Source organism: Mus caroli, unplaced genomic scaffold (assembly GCF_978045245.1).
Source record: "Mus caroli unplaced genomic scaffold, Mus_caroli_1 scaffold_7, whole genome shotgun sequence".
Taxonomy (NCBI): domain Eukaryota; kingdom Metazoa; phylum Chordata; class Mammalia; order Rodentia; family Muridae; genus Mus; species Mus caroli.
The window spans coordinates 126,255,805-126,275,680 of record NW_028227262.1 but is presented as its reverse complement, the minus strand read 5'-3'; the positions used below and the strand labels follow the sequence as shown (position 1 = coordinate 126,275,680).

General features: G+C 40.5%; 2 protein-coding genes across 10 annotated transcripts in view; both read right to left on the bottom strand.

Annotated features, from left to right (window-relative positions):
- Cadps2 (calcium dependent secretion activator 2) overlaps positions 1–19,876 on the bottom strand; it is a 558,168-nt gene that overhangs the window by 100,814 nt on the left and 437,478 nt on the right. For 5 of the 9 annotated variants that reach the window (XM_085840791.1, XM_029478700.2, XM_085840790.1 and 2 more), the window contains exons 15-17: positions 16,676–16,739; positions 14,132–14,255; positions 12,243–12,263 (exon numbers count right to left, since the gene is read on the bottom strand). In XM_085840791.1, coding sequence (XP_085696917.1) covers positions 12,243–12,263; positions 14,132–14,255; positions 16,676–16,739 — 209 coding nt within the window. The remainder of the gene's footprint in view (positions 1–12,242; positions 12,264–14,131; positions 14,256–16,675; positions 16,740–19,876) is intronic. The other 4 variants (XM_085840789.1, XM_021164381.3, XM_085840792.1 and 1 more) reach the window with 1 other exon arrangement.
- On the bottom strand, positions 2,696–3,365 carry LOC147004024 (disks large homolog 5-like). The gene has a single exon (XM_085840794.1). It carries the CDS (start codon positions 3,145–3,147, stop codon positions 2,710–2,712), a length of 438 nt encoding a protein of 145 aa, XP_085696920.1. The 5' UTR covers positions 3,148–3,365; the 3' UTR covers positions 2,696–2,709.

Here is a 19,876-nt window from a genome sequence, read left to right as displayed (position 1 = left end):
ATCTCTAAGTTTGCAGAGAGAAATAGAGGCACACATCTCCAGCAGTGTTTCTAGCTGTGAAAGTTTCCTACCCTTCAGAGGTATATGTATACATATATGTATCTGTGTGTGTGCACGTGCACATATGTTGTGCATTTCATTCATACTGTGTATATATAGATATAGATAGATAGATAGATATCTACCTACCTACCTACCTATCTTCTATCTATCTGAGTTTAGTGTTGGCTTTCTGGCTACTTAGCCATGCTCTGTAAGTAAGAACCCCTTCCTAATCTCCCAAACCATGCTATCTGTGCAGGTTTTGAGCACTTCGAAACTGCCGAGAAGGAGGGAGAAGCCTGTCAGTTTGCATTACTCTGATTTGGAAAAGGACTTCCTAATACATTTGAGCTGTTCATATTAACAAGGTGCTGCAGGAGCCACACTGTTACATGTCACTTGGTTTACCTGTTGACACATGTTGGTAAATAAATACGGGGTCACCAATTGCGTGCCTTCAAGCTGTGACCCCGGAGAACTACAGACTACAGAACCTCTTGTGAGAGGGGGGAAGCTTATTATTTCAAGACAGCACTTCTCTGTGAATCGCATTCCATATGGAAGTTAAAAAAAATAAATAAATAAAGCAGAACCAAACAACAAATCCGTGACATACTGTCAAGTGAGCTGAGCAGACTGACATCGTTTTTGAGACCTTTTCGGAAGCAGGTGTTGAATGCCTGTAATGAGATTTTCATGCATCTTCCAAGGAATGAGGAGAGACTTTAGCAAGAGCTTTCGGAGTGTCACGCATCAACAGCGGAGGGGTAGTTCCTGCTGGGGAGCACACAGAAGGGACCCTACAGGAATGCTCCTTGTTTCTCATGGTCTCACCTGGGATTTCTTTCACAGGGCACCTCTTTTTCAAAGGTTGGTTTTAAGAAGAATGTAAGGTTTTTTTTTCCAGTAATAAGGGACTCTGTAAATTAAAAGTATCCTGACTTATGATTTAGCAGGGTCATCCATTTCTATATAAAAAAAATGAAGGAACTAAAATGGAATATGCTATGTTTTTTTTTAAAGTTATAACAGGTGGTTTCAAGTGGAGCTATAAAGCAAGTGGAGAATACTGACTAAAGAGGTTAAAAAACATATCCTGGCATACATAAAAGGAAGAGGCTACATTCATGGGGTAGGCGTGAGCACTTCCTTTATTTCATGGACATATTATAATTTTGATGAACAAAGAGCTGAATTATAGAGCAGATTTAGATTTTACCTTTAAAAATTATCTTCCGCAGTCATGGCTGATGTCTCTCTCTCTACTTAGGCTACTTCCTAATCTAAAGGCGATCCTTTGAGTTTCTTTTTTTTTTTTTGATTTTTAATATTTTTATTACATATTTTCCTCAATTACATTTCCAATGCTATCCCAAAAGTCCCCCATAGCGCCCCCCATTCCCTACCCACCCATTCCCATTCTTTTGGCCCTGGCATTCCCCTATATTGGGGCATATAAAGTTTGCAAGTCCAATGGGCCTCTCTTTCCATTGATGGCCGACTAGGCCATCTTTCGATACATATGCAGCTAGAGACAAGAGCTCCGGGGTTCTGGTTAGTACATCATGTTGTTCCAACAATAGGGTTGCAGATCCCTTTAGCTCCTTGGGTACTTTCTCTAGCTTCTCCATTGGGAGCCCTGTGATACATCCAATAGCTGACTGTGAACATCCACTCCTGTGTTTGCTAGGCCCCGGCATCGTCTCACAAGAGACAGCTATATTTGGGTCCTTTCAGCAAAATCTTGCTAGTGTATGCAATGGTGTCAGCGTTTAGAAGCTGATTATGGGATGGATCCCTGGATACGGCAGTCTCTAAATGGTCCATCCTTTCATCACAGCTACGAACTTTGTCTCTGTAACTCCTTCCCTGGGTGTTTTGTTCCCAATTCTAAGAAGGTGCACAGTGTCCACACTTTGGTCTTCATTCTTCTTGAGTTTCATGCGTTTAGCACATTGTATCTTATATCTTGGGTATCCTAAGTTTTGGGCTAATATCCACTTATCAGTGAATACATATTGTGTGAGTTCTTTTGTGATTGTGTTACTTCACTCAAGATGATGCCCTCCAGGTCCATCCATTTGGCTAGGAATTTCATAAATTCATTCTTTTTAATAGCTGAGTAGTACTCCATTGTGTAAATGTACCATAATTTCTGTATCCATTCCTCTGTTGAGGGACATCTGGGTTCTTTCCAGCTTCTGGCTATTATAAATAGGGCTGCTATGAACATAGTGGAGCATGTGTCCTTTTTACCGGTTGGGACATCTTCTGGATATATGCCCAGGAGAGGTATTGCTGGATCCTCCGGTAGTACTATGTCCAATTTTCTGAGGAACCGCCAGACTGATTTCCAGAGTGGTTGTACAAGCTTGCAATCCCACCAACAATGGAGGAGTGTTCCTCTTTCTCCACATCCTCGCCAGCATCTGCTGTCACCTGAATTTTTGATCTTAGCCATTCTGATTGGTGTGAGGTGGAATCTCAGGGTTGTTTTGATTTGCATTTCCCTGATGATTAAGGATGTTGAACATTTTTTCAGGTGTTTCTCTGCCATTCGGTATTCCTCAGGTGAGAATTCTTTGTTCAGTTCTGAGCCCCATTTTTTAATGGGGTTATTTGACTTTCTGGAGTCCACCTTCTTGAGTTCTTTATATATATTGGATATTAGTCCCTTATCTGATTTAGGATAGGTGAAGATCCTTTCCCAATCTGCTGCTCCTTGGCACTTGGGACACAGATGTTCTTGCTGGCCTCCTCACAGAACCTCTTTTCTTCCCCACAGGACACTTGTGTTCCAGCCTGCTCCACCAGCAGCTTTCTGTTCTCATTCAGTAATATCCTTACTTTTTCATTGAGTTGAGTGCACTCACGAAAGAGGTGTTGCTCCTTGATGCTGTAAGAATAGTTATCCTCGATCAGTTCCTTGGAGTAGTCCATGGAACCCTTTATGGACTTGGTCATTTTCTCCATATCCACCATTGTCTTCTCATGTTGTGATTTAATGATGTTGAATTCAGTGTTCATCCTGTAGTTCAAATCTTCACACTTGTAAAGTTCCAGGACTCCACACATTTCCTCCATGTCATTGCTGATCTTCCTCATATACAATTTCAGTTCTTCTACTTCATTTATATTTGATGTCTGATTAGTGATGTTGGAATTTTCAGATGAAGCAGACCCGGTTCCTCCCAGGCGGGACTCTGGGCTCCAAGCACGGGGCACACGTGCTGCGGCTTCATCGCGCTGGCCCGCGCCTGCTGACCGACGGAGCGCACGGACATGGACGCCCTCTGCCTGCTGTGCCTCCCTCGCTGGGATCGCGGTCACTGCGGCCCAGGCTCCTGCCCGGGGCCACTCACAGGCCCTCCTGCGCTCTCTGGCTTCCGCAGCGCTCGCCAGGCTCCGCACTGATCCCTTCCTCTGTTAGCACCTCGCAACCATGGGAGTGCAGCTCCAAGGCACAGGGCGAATGCTTGGCTCCTCAAGCCGACATTACCCAGGATAAGCTTTTTTTAAGGGTGATACTATGTTTATAAATAGAAGGAAATGATCTAGAAAGAAGACCTGGGAACTATCCACAGGAGTAAGAAGAGCTATGTGTTGAAGTAGCAATTATCCAAAAAGATGTAAGTATAATTGAGATCAACATTACGGGACAGTTGGACTGGCTCTGAAGATTATTTGGGTTGTATCATGAACAATGTTTCCTTCCCAGGTCAGAATGTCATAGGAACTTTGATCTCACACTTAAATGTAACATGCCTTAGGATAATTGAGAGCACCCACCTTCTTTCACAGGTCAGCACTGTGGGCTTCGACTGTCTGTTCCCCTACAAACACCTACACCCTTGCCACCCTGGATCTTCAATTCTTTAGCACCAAAGGATGAGTGCTGGCAAGATTCATTCCAACTTGAGGAGTGGAACACTAAAGTCAAAGGGAATCTGTAGTTTTTCCAGTACCCATACACAGAGAAGCATATTCTACCACTGTTCTGGACCTACCCTCAGAGAAAGCAGGCAGGAAGGAATGGAGATCAACTTAAGAGTGCAGAACCATTTGCCTAGGAATTTCATAAATTCATTCTTTTTAATAGCTGAGTGGTACTCCATTTTATAAATGTACCACATTTTCTTTATTCCTCTGTTGAGGGACATCTGGGTTATTTCCAGCTTCTGGCTATTATAAATAAGGCTGCTATGAACATAGTGGAGCATGTGTCCTTCTTACTGGTTGGAACATCTTCTGGATATATGCCCAGGAGAGGTATTGCGGGATCCTCCGGTAGTACTATGTCCAATTTTCTGAGGAACCGCCAGACTGATTTCCAGAGTGGTTGTACAAGCTTGCAATTCCACCAACAATGGAGGAGTGTTCCTCTTTCTCCACATCCTTGCCAGCATCTGCTGTCACCTGAATTTTTGATCTTAGCCATTTTGACTGGTGTGAGGTGGAATCTCAGGGTTATTTTGATTTGCATTTCCCTGATGATTAAAGATGCTGAACATTTTTTCAGGTGCTTCTCAGCCATTTGGTATTCCTCAGGTGAGAATTCTTTGTTTAGCTCTGAGCCCCATTTTTTAACGGAGTTATTTGATTTTCTGGAGTCCACCTTCTTGAGTTCTTTATATATATTGGATATTAGTCCCCTATCTGATTTAGGATAGGTAAAGATCCTTTCCCAATCTGTTGGTGGCCTTTTTGTCTTATTGATGGTGTCTTTTGCCTTACAGAAGCTTTACAATTTTATGAGGTCCCATGTGTCGATTCTCGATCTTACAGCACAAGCCATTGCTGTTCTATTCAGGAATTTTTCCCCTGTGCCCATATCTTCGAGGCTTTTCCCCACTTTCTCCTCTATAAGTTTCACTGTCTCTGGTTTTATGTGGAGTTCTTTGATCCACTTAGATTTGACCTTAGTACAAGGAGATAGGAATGGATCGATTCGCATTCTTCTACATGATAACGTCCAGTTGTGCCAGCACCATTTGTTGAAAATGCTGTCTTTTTTCCACTGGATAGTTTTAGCTCCCTTGTCAAAGATCAAGTGACCATAGGTGTGTGGGTTCATTTCTGGGTCTTCAATTCTATTCCATTGATCTACCTGTCTGTCACTGTACTAGTACCATGCAGTTTTTATCACAATTGCTCTGTGGTACAGCTTTCCTAGGCAAATGGATGGACCTGGAGGGCATCATCCTGAGTGAGGTAACCCAATCACAAAAGAACTCACATATGTACTCACTGATAAGTGGATATTAGCCCAGAAACTTAGAATACCCAAGATACAAGATATAATTTGCAAAACACATGAAACTCAAGAAGAACGAAGATCAAAGTGTGGACACTTTGCCCCTTCTTAGAATTGGGAAGAAAACACCCATGGAAGGAGTTACAGAGACAAAGATTGGAGCTGACACGAAAAGATGGACCATCTAGAGACTGCCATACCCGGGGATCCATCCCATAATCAGCCTCCAAATGCTGACACCATTGCACACACTAGCAAGATTTTGCTGAAAGGACCCAGATATAACTGTCTCTTGTGAGGCTATGCCAGGGCCTAGCAAACACAGAAGTGGATGCTCACAGTCAGCTATTGGATGGATCACAGGGCCCCCAGTGGAGGAGCTAGAGAAAGTACCCAGGGAGCTGGGGGGATCTGCAACCCTATAGGTGGAACAATAATATGAACTAACCAGTACCCCCTGGAGCTCGTGACTCTAGCTGCATATGTATCAGAAGATGGCCTAGTAGGCCATCAGTGGAAAGAGAGGCCCATTGATCTTGCAAACTTTATATGCCCCAGTATAGGGGAACGCCAGGGCCAAGAAGTGGGAGTAGGTGGGTAGGGGAGTGGGTGGGGGAGGGTATGGGGGACTTTTGGGATAGCATTGGAAATGTAAATGAAGAAAATACCTAATTAAAAAAAAAAGAGTGCAGAACCCTCGCCTTCCTTTCACACTGCAGAGGTGCTAAGAGTCTGGCAAGCCTTGCTTCTTGTTTCTGAGGTGGACAACTGCACATCTCAAGTCCTTATTTGATTTTCCCCGTAGTTATCTGAATGTGCAAGAAGCAACTGCTGTACTGTACTGCAGAGGTTTTCCTCTGTATGGAGAAACTGAAGCTATGTACAGAGCACTTAAACCTTGTCAGACATGAGCAAGGGATACCTTCATTTGCCATTTCTGGTTAGTAATCCTTACAGCCCCTGCTTATAATGCCTCTAAACGGCTTTTGATCCACAGGATTTAATATGCCTACACTGTAATAAGCTAATTACTGGGGATACAAATTACATAGCATGGGGCATTTTCTGCTGTACTTAGTGAGTAGGTGGAGAAAAGTTGAAGCGAACAAAAATAGGAGGAACCCTGTTCACTCCAAAGCAGAGAAGGAAAACGTTGAAGTAAAGTAGTATTATGCTTAAATGTAAGCTCAGTAGAAAACACTCCATCTTCTATCCAGGAAGCAGGATTAATGATGTTCAATTCAATATAAGGATAAAAGGGTATTGATAATAATAGTTTAAAAATCAACAGTTCAAACGGATTATATTACCTGAGGAAATGAAAGCAACTTATGGCTATTAGGGACATTTCCTCTTCTGAGGTACATTAAGCATGTCATTGCCAGGCGAAAAGCACCCAGATCTTTAGATGATGATAGAACCAAACCGAAGCTTCATGTGAGTCTTTCTCCGGTGGTCACAACAGGCAGATCAGCGTGTAGATCAGCGTGTCTACCACAGCTTTACAGTGGATACACCAATTCCCTTTACTAAAAGCTCTGGGGAACTAAGAACTCTAGCAGACTTGAATGGCTTTCCCAGTATGAAAAAAAAGAGATTATTATTCATTCTTCCTGTTCTGGAGTCAGAGGTTGTTGTCTATTGGTATACCCATAATCAACTGGTAATTTAGAGAAAGGGACTATTGTTTTCCATCACACTGCTCAAAACGTCAGATGGGAATTCCTCAGTTACCTGTTGACTCTACTGGGTGAAGATTCAGTAGTCTTCAGTTTACAGATTATTTTCTGCAAAGTGCTGACATATGTTGGAGAACATAGTTTTTTTTGTCTAGGCCACAAAAACATCAGGTCATGGTGACATCTATTTGTAGGTTTTAACTTATTTTTAAAATCTTATATATGCATGTATGCTTATGGTGTATGTGTGTGTGTGTGCATATGTATGTATGTATGTATGTATGTGTAGAGATATCTAATAGTAAACAAACCTAAAATTTTAAGCCAGCACACCAAACATTTATGCGAGAAAATTATCATTATTTTAGAAATATTAGTAAGAAGTTATTTACTGTTAATTAGACATATCAATGATGTTTTGGATATACACTGTTTCTTGGCACATGGATCTTAAACAAAACAGACTCTACTTATTTATTACTTACCATTATTGTCTGACAACGTAGTGCTAAATTAAAATGCCACCCAGATGGTACACACATTCTAATGACGTAAGGACGGCCACAGTGCGGCTTCTTTTCTCAAAACGAGTAAGTAAGCACGGTGCCTCTTGGGAGAGCATTTCTGTGCCATTCAACTGCAAGTCTGGAAATGAGTGCACCAAGGCTTAGATCTGGGAACCTGACAACAGGAGGGCTAACAGGGAGCTTTGCAGTACAAAGTCCTCCCCTGTTCCATCCATGCCAGGCCCCTCCATGTTCCTAGATTCTTAAGAAGCCTATTTACCAAACCTATGCAGAAGAATCATGTAAAGGGCAGCTCTAAGAAGCCTGCTTACACTGTAAGTCACAATTGTGTAAGCACAATGTGGGGCACAGTTTGCGGAGTAGCACAGGGATCAACAGCTTACGTATGGTGGCTATTCTCGTTTGTATGAAACTCACTGAACTAAAAAGCAAAGGGGTGTTTCATTAAAAAAAAAAAAAGTCATGATCTGTATTATCAAGCCATTCAATTTAAAGAGAATAAACAATTAGAAAAATAAGATTTACACGCCAGCCATGATGAGTTCTACATCATAATATTACTGCTACAAAACCGACAACCAAAATAAACAAATTTATAAACACTTGTTTTTTGGTGCAACGTAAAATCAAAGATTACTTATAAAGTACTAAAAAGCCGACGCCACTCCAAGCAACTAGTATTTTACAGCCCCCGAGTTAAATAAGAATTGCTTTTCCAAAAACTGAATGCTCAGAGTGAACTACCAGTTTATATGTAACACGCAATACCCAGGAAGAAAAGACATTGAATGAGAGGTCATTTGTTTCCATTAATCTGTTGTTAGATTCTAAAACCCCATTATCCTACACACATGTGCTGCCAACGGACAGGAAGGATCCCACAGGATTGAGGAAACCATGAATCACCATAGTGCAGCATAGCGTATCATCTAATGGTGGAAACGGGTGGACCGCTCTGTGCTGTACATACAGCTATAACCTCTGCCTTCTCTGGTCCTGTGTTGCAGCTTTGATCTCCTGCAATAAGAGCATGTGACTCTCGCTTACTTTTCCAGTCTTGTTATGTTTAAGTGGCCAGTTTTCACCCTATATTTTAATTATGCTGTGATTGGTTCGAATGACCTTTTACAAAGCGGTCTGCCAGCTTACCGATGTTCTTTCTGCTATAAGTAGCCAGATAACTGTCTGTGTCATAAGCTCATCTGTTTATTAAATAAATATTTATTGGGTACCAAGTGTGTGCCATGCCTGGCACATTTCCTCTAAACTGGAGGTGAACTGGTTATTGAAATGCAAGCCCCTTTCTCTCCCCAAGGCACTAATGCCACAGGATGCTATGGAGGATGACGAACTGTTTTGTGCCCTCTGGTTTAGGGAGAGGCATACAAAGAGAAAGCATTTGAAACATGGCAACTGAGCTGTATGAGGAAAAATCTAAGTAAGATTGTAATGATACAAACTTTTCAAGAGGGGGGAAGGGACAGAGGAAAGCTCCGACAGTGACACTCGCAGACAGAAAGCCCTAATGACCTGCTTATGAGGTTGGTGACTCTAGACAAGTTATTCAGCTACTTATTTGATTTTCTGAAATAATCATCATAATAATATTTTTTGAAGTCTCATTGACTTCTGTAAAAACTATTTTTTTTCTGTAAACTTTTAGGACATTCAGATTGATGACAAATCATAAGAAATCCTGGCTGGACATTCTTCCTTTGTTGGTAGTAGAAATGTTCAAGAGAATTTTTGAAAAATTATTCAATAGAAAGGTAATTAATATTTTCATTTTTTTCATTTTAAAGAAATACACATTTCTTAAAAATCTCTCATTGATTTAGAGCATTATCAAGGAATATACTTATATTTTTCCTTTGTCTATAAGTCTTTAGTTTTATCAAAATTATTTTTCTTAAAGCTGCTGAGAAGTCCAGGTGAATGGTGTCAAGGCTAGTAAACAGGAGAGAAGGGAAGCTGTCCCAGCAGGGCAGCAAGGTATACAGAAACATCTTTTCCTCTTCCTCCCCTCTCGAGTCACGTAGGCATCTGTACAGGTGGCACCTCTGCCCATGCATCTCAGGGGCACTAGGATCTCATCTTATTCCACAGAAGAAGCAAAGCCCCAAAGCATAAGATCAGGCCTGAGTCTAGTCTTGGATGACTTATGTGCTCTACAGAAGTGGCAAAGGCACAGATATTCCTGACTGCTAGCTTGTAGGCTAGGCTAAAATCAGCTTTCAGAACAACAGTGTTATATATTATGGGGATATATATATATATATATATATATATATATAAAATCTATCTGTTTGTCTATTTGTCTGTCTACCTATCTTCTGTGTGTGCCCATGACACATATGAGGAAGCCTGTGGACACACCTGCTGGGGGAGTCTGTTCTCTCATACAACTCTCTGGGTTCTGGAGACTGAACTTAAGTTGCCAGGCTTCATGGAAACTGTCTTTATCTGCCGAGCCATTTTGCTGGCTTTGCAAAATCTTTTGAGAGCATTTGTAAAAGAATGTGGAACTACTGATATTGTGTGGGCTGCCATGAGTCAAGATGGTTAAAAACCTCATTTTATTCTAATTATTTTTTTCTCAAGTGCAATCAGTAACTACTATAGAGTGTCTTTCTTCCCCCATTTGCATCTCGGTGTGTTGTACCTGTCACCTTTCAGGATGCAGATTGTGAAAAATAACAAAAAAGCCAAGAAATAGAGCCCTAAGTAGAAGTTGTGAGCTTAAAATGGAGAGAAAAATTTGTCTCTGGCGCTACAAGTGGATATGAGGATGGTTTATCACTTGTCTCACACACCACTGTTTCCAGATGGAAACTAATTAACAAGAACTCAGAACACTGATCCTGTCATCAGGTTAGGTGCCTAGAGAAAAGAGGAGCAAGGCAAGAAGGAGTCTGCTTGCAAGGTTGACGAGGGAACAGGTAGAGTGTACAGGAAATGGTATGTACAGTTAAATTAACTACAGTTTGATAAGAAGCGGAAAAACCCAACCAACCACCCCCCACAAAACAAAAACAAAAACAAAAACAAAAAAACAACCAAAAGGAACAAGATCTTTAACATTTCAACATTTCAGAGCCTCAGAAACAAACATACATACACACACACACACACAACCTACACTTACCCATACACATACACACATGCACCCATGCACATGTGTACACACAAAATTTCCTGAGGGATTTGATAGCCCCTGCTCATTCGTTCAGAGTCAAGAACATCTTACTTTCATGTCAAAGCACTTTTGCTTTTGACTCTTCTTTTAGTTTTCAAGTGTAATAAAGGAAGAGGCTTCTCTCTTCCGGTATGAGAACCCTTCAAGTATTGGTAACCGTTTCCAAATAAGATTAGTATCCATGAGTAAGACATGATGTATAACATTAATATGGCCTCTAGTTTCTTGCCTTGAATTCATATAAAAAACTACTCCCGATCTTTCTGAGAAAAATAACACCCATTCTTCCTATAAACCATTATCAATTGTTCTGGAAAGATGTAAGTATTTTCAGTATCCTGGTGAAAACAAACAAATAGGCACTCTGATGGGGAGGCCACCACTTACAGATGTCAAAACCTGTAGCCCAAAGTAAAGAAGATAACACAATGAAAGGGAGCCTACAGATGAGAGAAAATAATCTGAGTGAGGGCTAACATATGAAATATATAACACACTCATACTAATAAGTATCAGAAGCCCCAAATAACCCAATGAGGATTGGCAAAGAAACAGAGTTAGACATCTTTCAAATGAGGACCAACAAATGCCCAGTGGGTCTCTTTCTTACATGAAAATATTCAGTGTCACAAATCTTCATGGGGATGCAAGTACACTCTAATATAATATCACTTCCTCTCCAACAACCATGGTCATAGAATCCTCACCACCTCATATAATAAGTGGTAGGCAAGGACATGAAGGGAAGAGCTCAGATACTATGGGCAGTGTGGAAACTGTTACACTCACTGTACAAAGCAGTATGGAGGAACATGAAAACAATAAGAATATTGATCTTCCATGGAGTCTGCCATCTATCCAAAAGAACAGAAATAAAAGTCTTCAGATATCCGTACTTCCAACCTCCTTGCAGCAGTATCCACAATAACCAAACCATGGAAGCAATTCAACATCCACTGATAGACAAAGGCATCGGGCATATTTGATTATGTGCAGACAATGAAATACTACTCAGCCTTAGAGAAGGAGGAAATCCTACCCTTAGCCACTGTGAGCTACTTGAATGTGAAGGGCACTGTGCTAACAAAATGAATCAGATACAGTAAGACATGGACTGCATGATACCACTGAGTGGTCTAAACTACTAGGAAAGACAAAGAGTAGAAGGGCCATCTCAAGGTAGGTGAAATGGAAAAGTATCAACAGCGGGGTGCAAAGCTTCATCATAGGACGAGTAAACCATAGACACATACCATACAACAGAGGGGCCTCCAGACAGCAGTGCTGTTCTGTACAACTAAAAAGTGCTCTCAGAGCACACAGTTGCTTGTTTGTTTTTCCCCTCTTGGTTTAATGGGGTAGGAGGAGATTTTTGGAAGTGGTGGACAGGCTTAAAGTATAAATTATGAATAGTCCCATGGCTGCATTTTTATATACATTAAATATATGCTTTTTTAAATGACAGCTGCACTTCAAAGAAATGTTTCTAAAATGTCATATACCACCACATTAGAAATAATGGCGCGTGCACGCAGAGACATTACCTGTTTCCTTTTCTGCAGGCCCTAAAACATAAGAAAAGAGAATTTAAGGCCAAGAAAGCAAAGAAAACTAGCCCATCAATTTTTTTTTTTTTAACAAATGAAAATCAGAATAGGAAGGGTAGAAGCAGAAACTGAAAAAGCATGCAAGTTTTTACTCAGCGGATGAGCAATGTTTTTTGTTTTTGAGGTAAGGCAGCTTGGCAGTAATTCGGCGGATTGCTTTTCTAGAATAGTGTCTCATTAGACTCCAGGAAATGAGAACACGGGAGGGTCCCTACTTTCTCTCCACTCGGTTTTAGGACAAACATCTCCATGTATGGATCAAAGAAGATCCTCTGTCTCCTTCCCAGTGGACGCTACAACTATCAAGCACTGAGCGAGCTACACTGTGAACCGGAGCCTACCATCCATCTCAGAGTTCTCGCAGAGCAGCAAAGCATTGCTAGAGGAGCTCAGAAAGACAAAGTTCTGCCTGCACATTTTAAACTGGAAATACATTTGTACAAAAGGTATTATCATGCCTGAAGATCCCCACACACTTTCCTCTGAGATACTTGAAAAGTTTTAATGTCGGTTCATGGATAAGCTCTTTCAATCACACTTGGAACCCTCAACAATCCCCAACACGAAAGCTACGTGGAACCGGTATTCACAAGTGAAGACCAAAGTGTTCCTCTTCCAACACGAAAGCTACGTGGAACCGGTATTCACAAGTGAAAACCAAAGTGTTCCTCTTCCACTTCCTTCAAACGACCGAGCGCTCACTGCGTTTGCTTTAACACAACATGATATCATAATTAATGATGTTAAGCTGGTAACTAAGGAGGTTTCATGTTGTTACTCTCTTGATATAATATTGGTTGCTATGGTGATGAGATGGCTTTTTTGTTAATCACTCAGGAGGTTGGTTATCACATGCTTGTTAGAGAGCTTGTCCAGATTTAGAGATTAAAAAAAAGGGAAGACAGAACATTTCTCTTTTCCACTGGCTGAATATTTATAAAATTATTGTAATACCAATTAATTATAAATTAACTGTCCACTAAGCACAATCTAAAAATACTAAAAGTGACTGATCTTTGTCTACAGGATGACTTCCCTCTTATTTCAAGATATAAATATTGAACAAAAAACAAACTTTTCCTTTCTCTCTGGTAATGACCCCTGTATGATGTATGTCAGTTTCATGACAATTTGAACAAATAACTTAAAATCTTTCCCGATAGTTTGAAGTCAACCAGTTCAAAAGCCTGAAAAATAAAAGCTGATCTTGTGACTCAGCTGTACCTTCCCATCTACTTATCTCTAAACATTTAAAATATCAGTGTCCTTAATGAATAAAACTTGAAGAAAGAGAAAAAGTGCACAGTCCTCTCGAGAGGTCTAATCTTTCAAATGCATCAATATAGAACCAGCAATTAACAGCGGCAGGAAGTTCTCCCCGCTTATTCCAGCCCACATAACAATCAACAAGTTTCTTCCACCACCGAGTGACAGTGCAGATCAGAAAATAAAATTACATAATGCTACACTGACACCAATCAGCAAAGCATACACAGCCCATAGTTTAAATGTTAGACATACTTACAGTAATGTCAAAAAAATACAACCCATGAAAACACCTTTTGGTTTCTCAAAAACTCAAAATAAGAACAAAGAACAACTTAAGCATGGATCCTGGGTCTTTCATTCAAGCCGAGTCCCAGGAGGCATATTAAAGCGATGAATAGGAAAAAGCGCTTCAGTTCGCCAGCTGAGATTTTAATGAGACATTTCCCTTTGCCTCGGCACAGGATTGTTCAGGGAAGGAAAGGACTTCTCATAGAAAATTCAGTTAATAGGCATTGTCGGCTCTCACAGCCACTTCGGCAATTGCTCAGGGCACTGACCTTCTATTTTGGCATATTCTGTGAGCCTAGTGTAATTGATCAAGGCAGCTTTCTCCAGACATTTTCTGACCACTTTCTTCACCTCCTCCGCAGGGATAGGAGTGGCAATGTCTTTCATTAAAACCTACAGAGAGGAGAGAGAAGCAGGGTGGGTGGGAAAAGAAGTGAGGAGAGACATTGCATAAAATACATTCTAAAAACAAATTACACAAATTGCCCCAGCCCTGAGTGTTCCTGGGAAGGGGGAGGGGCCTTCTGTCACTTGTGGGAAGTAAAGAGTCTGCACTTCACAACTGGGACCTAATCCTTCAGCATTGGTTCCTCCTGTCTGAGCCTCATTTGTGAACATCAAAACCTCCCATAGGCCAGGTCACTAGGATCCAGTGTGACAGTCACTTCTCCTCCAGGGATCCAGGACACCATTAGAGCAGCTGTTTCAGATCAGGATTACAGCCCTTGGCATAAGTGATAAACAGAGTTGGTCTTGGATCGTCCTCATGTAAGAGCCCCAGATCTTCTGAGTTATACGTGGAAAAATCGTAGGAAACGATTCTACCACGGATGGGCATAATTCTGCAGCAGTGTAAAAGTTACAAATGAAACATTGTTAATTGTGACCTGCTGCGGACAGGGTGCTGAAGTATGAAAAGAGGAAGGGGCGTCTTCGTGGAACAAGTGCTTTATGTGACATCAAGCTCTTGACATGGGGACATTTCCTTCAGTTTCAGATTAAAAAGAAGGTTTTTCTCTGCTGGGTTCCTAAAATGTGTTCTTGGATAGTTTTCCTTACCATGCTTTATTGTTAACAAGGAGCCAATAGTTATATAACCAAATTCAAAAGGCAACTTTAAACGTGTTCTAACAATACATTAATACTTTCCACTACAACTCCTATTGTAAATTGTGAGTCATTGTTAGGCAGACTATTTTCTCATGTGTTTAATGTAATTGTTATGCTTTGTTTATATTCAAACAATGATACATCTGAGGAAAGTGTAATAAAGGTGATTTTTTTAAGTGTAGTAAGTATTCTACTAATCTCTTAAATTGGAATAAGCACTAAAGAACCTGGAAATACCCATGGAAACTTTAGAATTTTAATCTCTTTTTACCAATCTCTGAGCACTCTTGAATTGGTTCCAGTATGCAAGCATCAATAACCCCTGACAGCATTTTCAAATGTATTTAGGCAAGCTTTTCTTTCTTGAAGTCAGCTACCTTTATCATTTATCAGGTCTTTTATTATCAATTTCAATTGTGACATATATTTGGTACTTCAGAAACAGAAAGTAGATACTTTGTAGCCTGAAAAAAACAAAATCAAAAAACAAAAAACCTGTGCAAAGTACAGGTTATATGTTTATACGTATTTGTATAAACATAGAATATAAAGTATTATATTTAATGAGACCTTTGCCAAAATTTACCATCAAGATGCTGCTGTTGCATATATAGGCTTATGAATTTTACTTAAGCTTCTCACGCCGAGAGACTTCAAATAGTAGAAAGAGTAGCAAGAAATGTATAGAATGTATATGTATGCCCCAGAGGTGAAGCTAGGATTTAGATATTATTTCATATTCTCTCGAAACTAAACCCTGGTTTCTGTCTATGCATTTCGGCATCTGCTGAGGCTCTTCCAAAGCATTAAAGGTGTTAAAAATTCACTTACAGATTTTATTTTGCTTTTGAAAGTTGCTAGTAAGTCAAGAGAGATTTTTTGAAAAATAAAGAAATGGCTCGTAGCATTTCTGTTTCAGTTCGGTAGACGACGTGATTAGTGGCTATAACTGGAAAGGGTCTCTGTCACCCTGCCACCTGTCACTGGGCATGTCTGGATTACCACCCCCTCCCTGCAGGCAAGGAGAAGCAGACTCTGCCATGGAAACCAGGACTCAGAGAGGTTGTGTGAGGTGCTCACGATGGTATTCCGTTACAAAAAGTAAAGCGACTTTAACAAATGACTTATTTGTAATTGCCTTAAGAAACAGAACAGAATAAACACTTTAATAAGCCAAAGCTACGCACAGTTTTTAACAACATAAAAACTCAAATAAAGCATCTGACAACGCATCATATGTGGAGCTTGAAATGAATGGAAAGTAATGACATGGTCATCATTTTACATGACAAGGCTAACATGCATGAGGGCTAAAAGTGCTGGAAAAACCAGTGACTCTGAGAGGACCATAACACGCAAGTGTGCAGTGGCCTAGAAAACAGAAACAACTAAAACAAAACAAAACAAAACAAACAAAATACAAACAACAAAATATCTCATGAGATGTGTGTGTGTGTGGGGGGGGGGCGAGATGCAGAGATTGATATCATTAAAAGGCAATGATAGTATTGGGATAGGGTGGTGGAAGACAGGCTTCCACAGAGGAAGGAAGTAGTAAGGAGAAGTGAGAAAATTAGTAGGGTAAGTTATGGGAGCAGTGGTGTGGGCACGGCAAAAAGTTCTAACTCAAAGACTTGCATAGTTTAACAGCTGGAACCCAGCCCCCAAGAACACAAGGAACATCTATAAACCCTCATACATACCCTTTCAAGTAAGGAGAGCGTAGCTTTTAGAGCACCCTCAGGTCGTCCGAAGGGAAAGCAGTATCTTTAAGGACAAAAAGAGGGACAGACATATGAAACATCTAACATTAACCCAAGAGCTAAATGTTGACACTTTCAATTGCTCGGCGTTAGTGGAGAACCTTGAAGACAAGTTGAAATATCTAGTCTTTTTGGACATAATTTTAACCATTAAATTTTACCAAGGCTATGATTTCAAGGACTTGAACTAGCAACTATGATTAAAATGATTCTCAAGTCTTCATGATACATGCGCTAAAAGAATAGACATTAAGGAAGATACCCCAGGGTCATTGTAGAGAGGTTTATTGTATAAGACCTAAAAATGTCGTTTAAGGTTTAGTATTTAAGGTCCAGATGAAAATGAAATGATTTTTCTCCTACCTGCTGGCATTAGTATGTGGGGGGAGAAGGGATCTACCATTGCTGAACTTCTAAGATCGACAAAGTTACTCCCCCAATTTAGGGACACTACACAGCAACCATGGTGTTGAACTCTTTCATGTCTCAGGAACATGCAAACCCTGTGCAGAATTTCCTCAGGAAGAGGCAAGATCCCAACGATTTCTTCTCTGATGGATCCTAACTGCAAAGTAACAAGTGGAAGCCATGTAATGGGGAATGTTCTGAAACTGAGGCTCAGGGACAGAGTGGACTCCTTCTAGGGTCAGCGGCCACATTAATGTCCATGTGAAGAGTGCTGACAATCAGAACTGATAAGTTCTTCTGGAGCCACAGACTTTATTGAACCAGATTCAGCAAAGACCCCACCACACCTCTGAGGCTGTAGCTCCCTCCCCAGGACCCAGACTGCAGGCACTTGGTCACCCCTGTAATTTGGATGGATTTACCTAGAACACGCTCTAAGTTTTGAGATAAAAGTTGTTTAAGAAACTAAATTAAAAAAAAAAAGGAATAAAAGACGCATCTCTTTTTTCCCTTTTAAAAGAAATGTATTTGAGTTTGTTTGGGGATTGTCAGTTTTATAAAAGTTTCTCCAGTAAAGACAACTGTAAGTGCGTACTTTCCAAATTTAGTTAGCCAGGGTTTTCTTCAGAGGATTTATAATCTATTTCCCAGTAGAACATATACTTGCTTAGTTTTGCCTCTCTGTGCCATGTTCCCCCCATCTCCAGAAAAGCGTCAATCAATTTATTTTAATAGAGGTTCCTGTGAAATGGTGCTTTTTAGACCTCCGCAAATTAGCACAGTAGCTTTAATCACTCCATTCTGTATACTTTAAAGCTTAATCCACATTTGAGTAAAGCACCAATTGGCTCCTTGTAGTTCCCTCCCCTTGCTTAATCTTTTCAGTGTATTTGCATAATCCACCCATTGTCTTTGCTATTGTTTATTTCCACTAGCCTGCGGGTGACACATTTTATGAATGGAATGTTACTGATCCTCAGATTACAGTTAGCATTTCAGGGCTCCGAGGTCCCAGTGGGTATGTTCTGAATTAGCATTGGCTGTGCAGGGTGTGTAAACAATTCCGCACATTGGAGTAAGCCTGAATCAATAACAGCTAGAAAGTGACTGCCCAGAAGCTTAATTAATCTTTGTAATGCGAGTTATCAAAGAAGGGAATCATTTTGTTCTGCCTCCCTTCAGGATAAATATTTTGGTTCCCCCCCACCTCTTGACAGTTATGCAACAGTAAAGCAAAGTGGAAAACAACCAACTACTGAATAAAATTCAGCCACATTTAATATTTAATCTGAGTGAATTGAAGCCAATCTCATTTTTTTAAATTGTTAGATGAGTTTTACAGAGGAATGAGCTAGTGTAGACCCATCCTATGATTAAAGAACTACCCCCTTCCTTATTTAAATGCAGCGGTAATAGTTACTGAGATTCAATATGAACTGTGCACTCTTCCTCTAACAGGCGCTTTTGCAATACAGATATTAAGTCATTTATGTTTGCTCTGACTTATTCCAAGTAATTTCCATGTTTTAGAAAAGAGACAAAGGTCAAGTCTTAGCTGGTTCTTTTAACATTTGGACTTTATATCCTCAAATGTGCACTTGTATTTTTTGCTTCTTGAGTTTTCAGTTTTTGATAGGCTGTCAATGTCCTCCTATGAAAGAGAATCCCTCAGTGTTTAGTTTTGGGGGTGATGGGGGTTTACCCCAGATCATTACATATGACAGATAAATGTCACCTGTGGAGCTATATCCTCAGCCCTCAGTGCTAGCTAGTGGAGTGATCAAGGGTGACTTACATGTATTATAAAATTATAAAATTTGTTTAAAATGCGACAGTGCATCTGCTTTTTAAAGTGTCAGCAGAGGCAAGGAAATGTATGATGTTTCTCCTACCCCAGGCAGACAGTGATTAACTTTCTATCTTTGGATGAGATTACATGTTTAGAATCTTACCTAAGAGGACAAAGGTTGTACTTTTTTTGTTTGTATGTGTGCTCATTTGGCACTTCATCCCTTTGGGTTGGTGGACACTGTTTATCTAGTCTTCAATTTTCATTTGGCTAAGTTTCATTTAATTCTTAACATTTTTGGTAGGGACTACCATTCATTCTGTGGTGTACAAGGACTTTACTTTCACTTGGGAAAATGTGTAGGCATGAAATAGGTCTCATCCGCAACAGGTGTTTATAATTTTAAGAACCCACTAACCTAGGTTCCAGAGTGGGTTTGATGCCACGGCATTTGAAAGGTCCTGCTTCTCTGTGTTCAGATTTGCTGTTTTGTAGCTATGCTAAGAGGCTTTTGTTTGTTCTTGAGGCTGGCCTGGAACTGCTCATTCTCCTACTACAGCCCCTCAAGTGTTTGGAGTCCAGGCTGGGACCACCCTACTGCCTCTGACTGCAGCTTTAGGTTGTACTTCCCTCTTGAACGATGATGTCTTCTTTTCCCCATCACACACTTTCTCATCCTTTCTGCTTTGTGAGTTCCACCATTTGCTGTATCCTTTACCATTCGAGGCAGAATAAAAACAATTACAGGGGGGGGGGAGGGGGGCTCTTCACTTTAGAATCCCTTTGAAGCCTCTGGTAGGTCAGGGGCACACTAAGATTTCCAACACAAAGTTTGCTACAGGGACAATATTTCTTCTGTATAGTGATATTTTTCAAGTAAGAACATTAGAATAGAAATAAATGACACATGAGGCTTTATATGGTGATTTCCCTCCCCTAGCTGT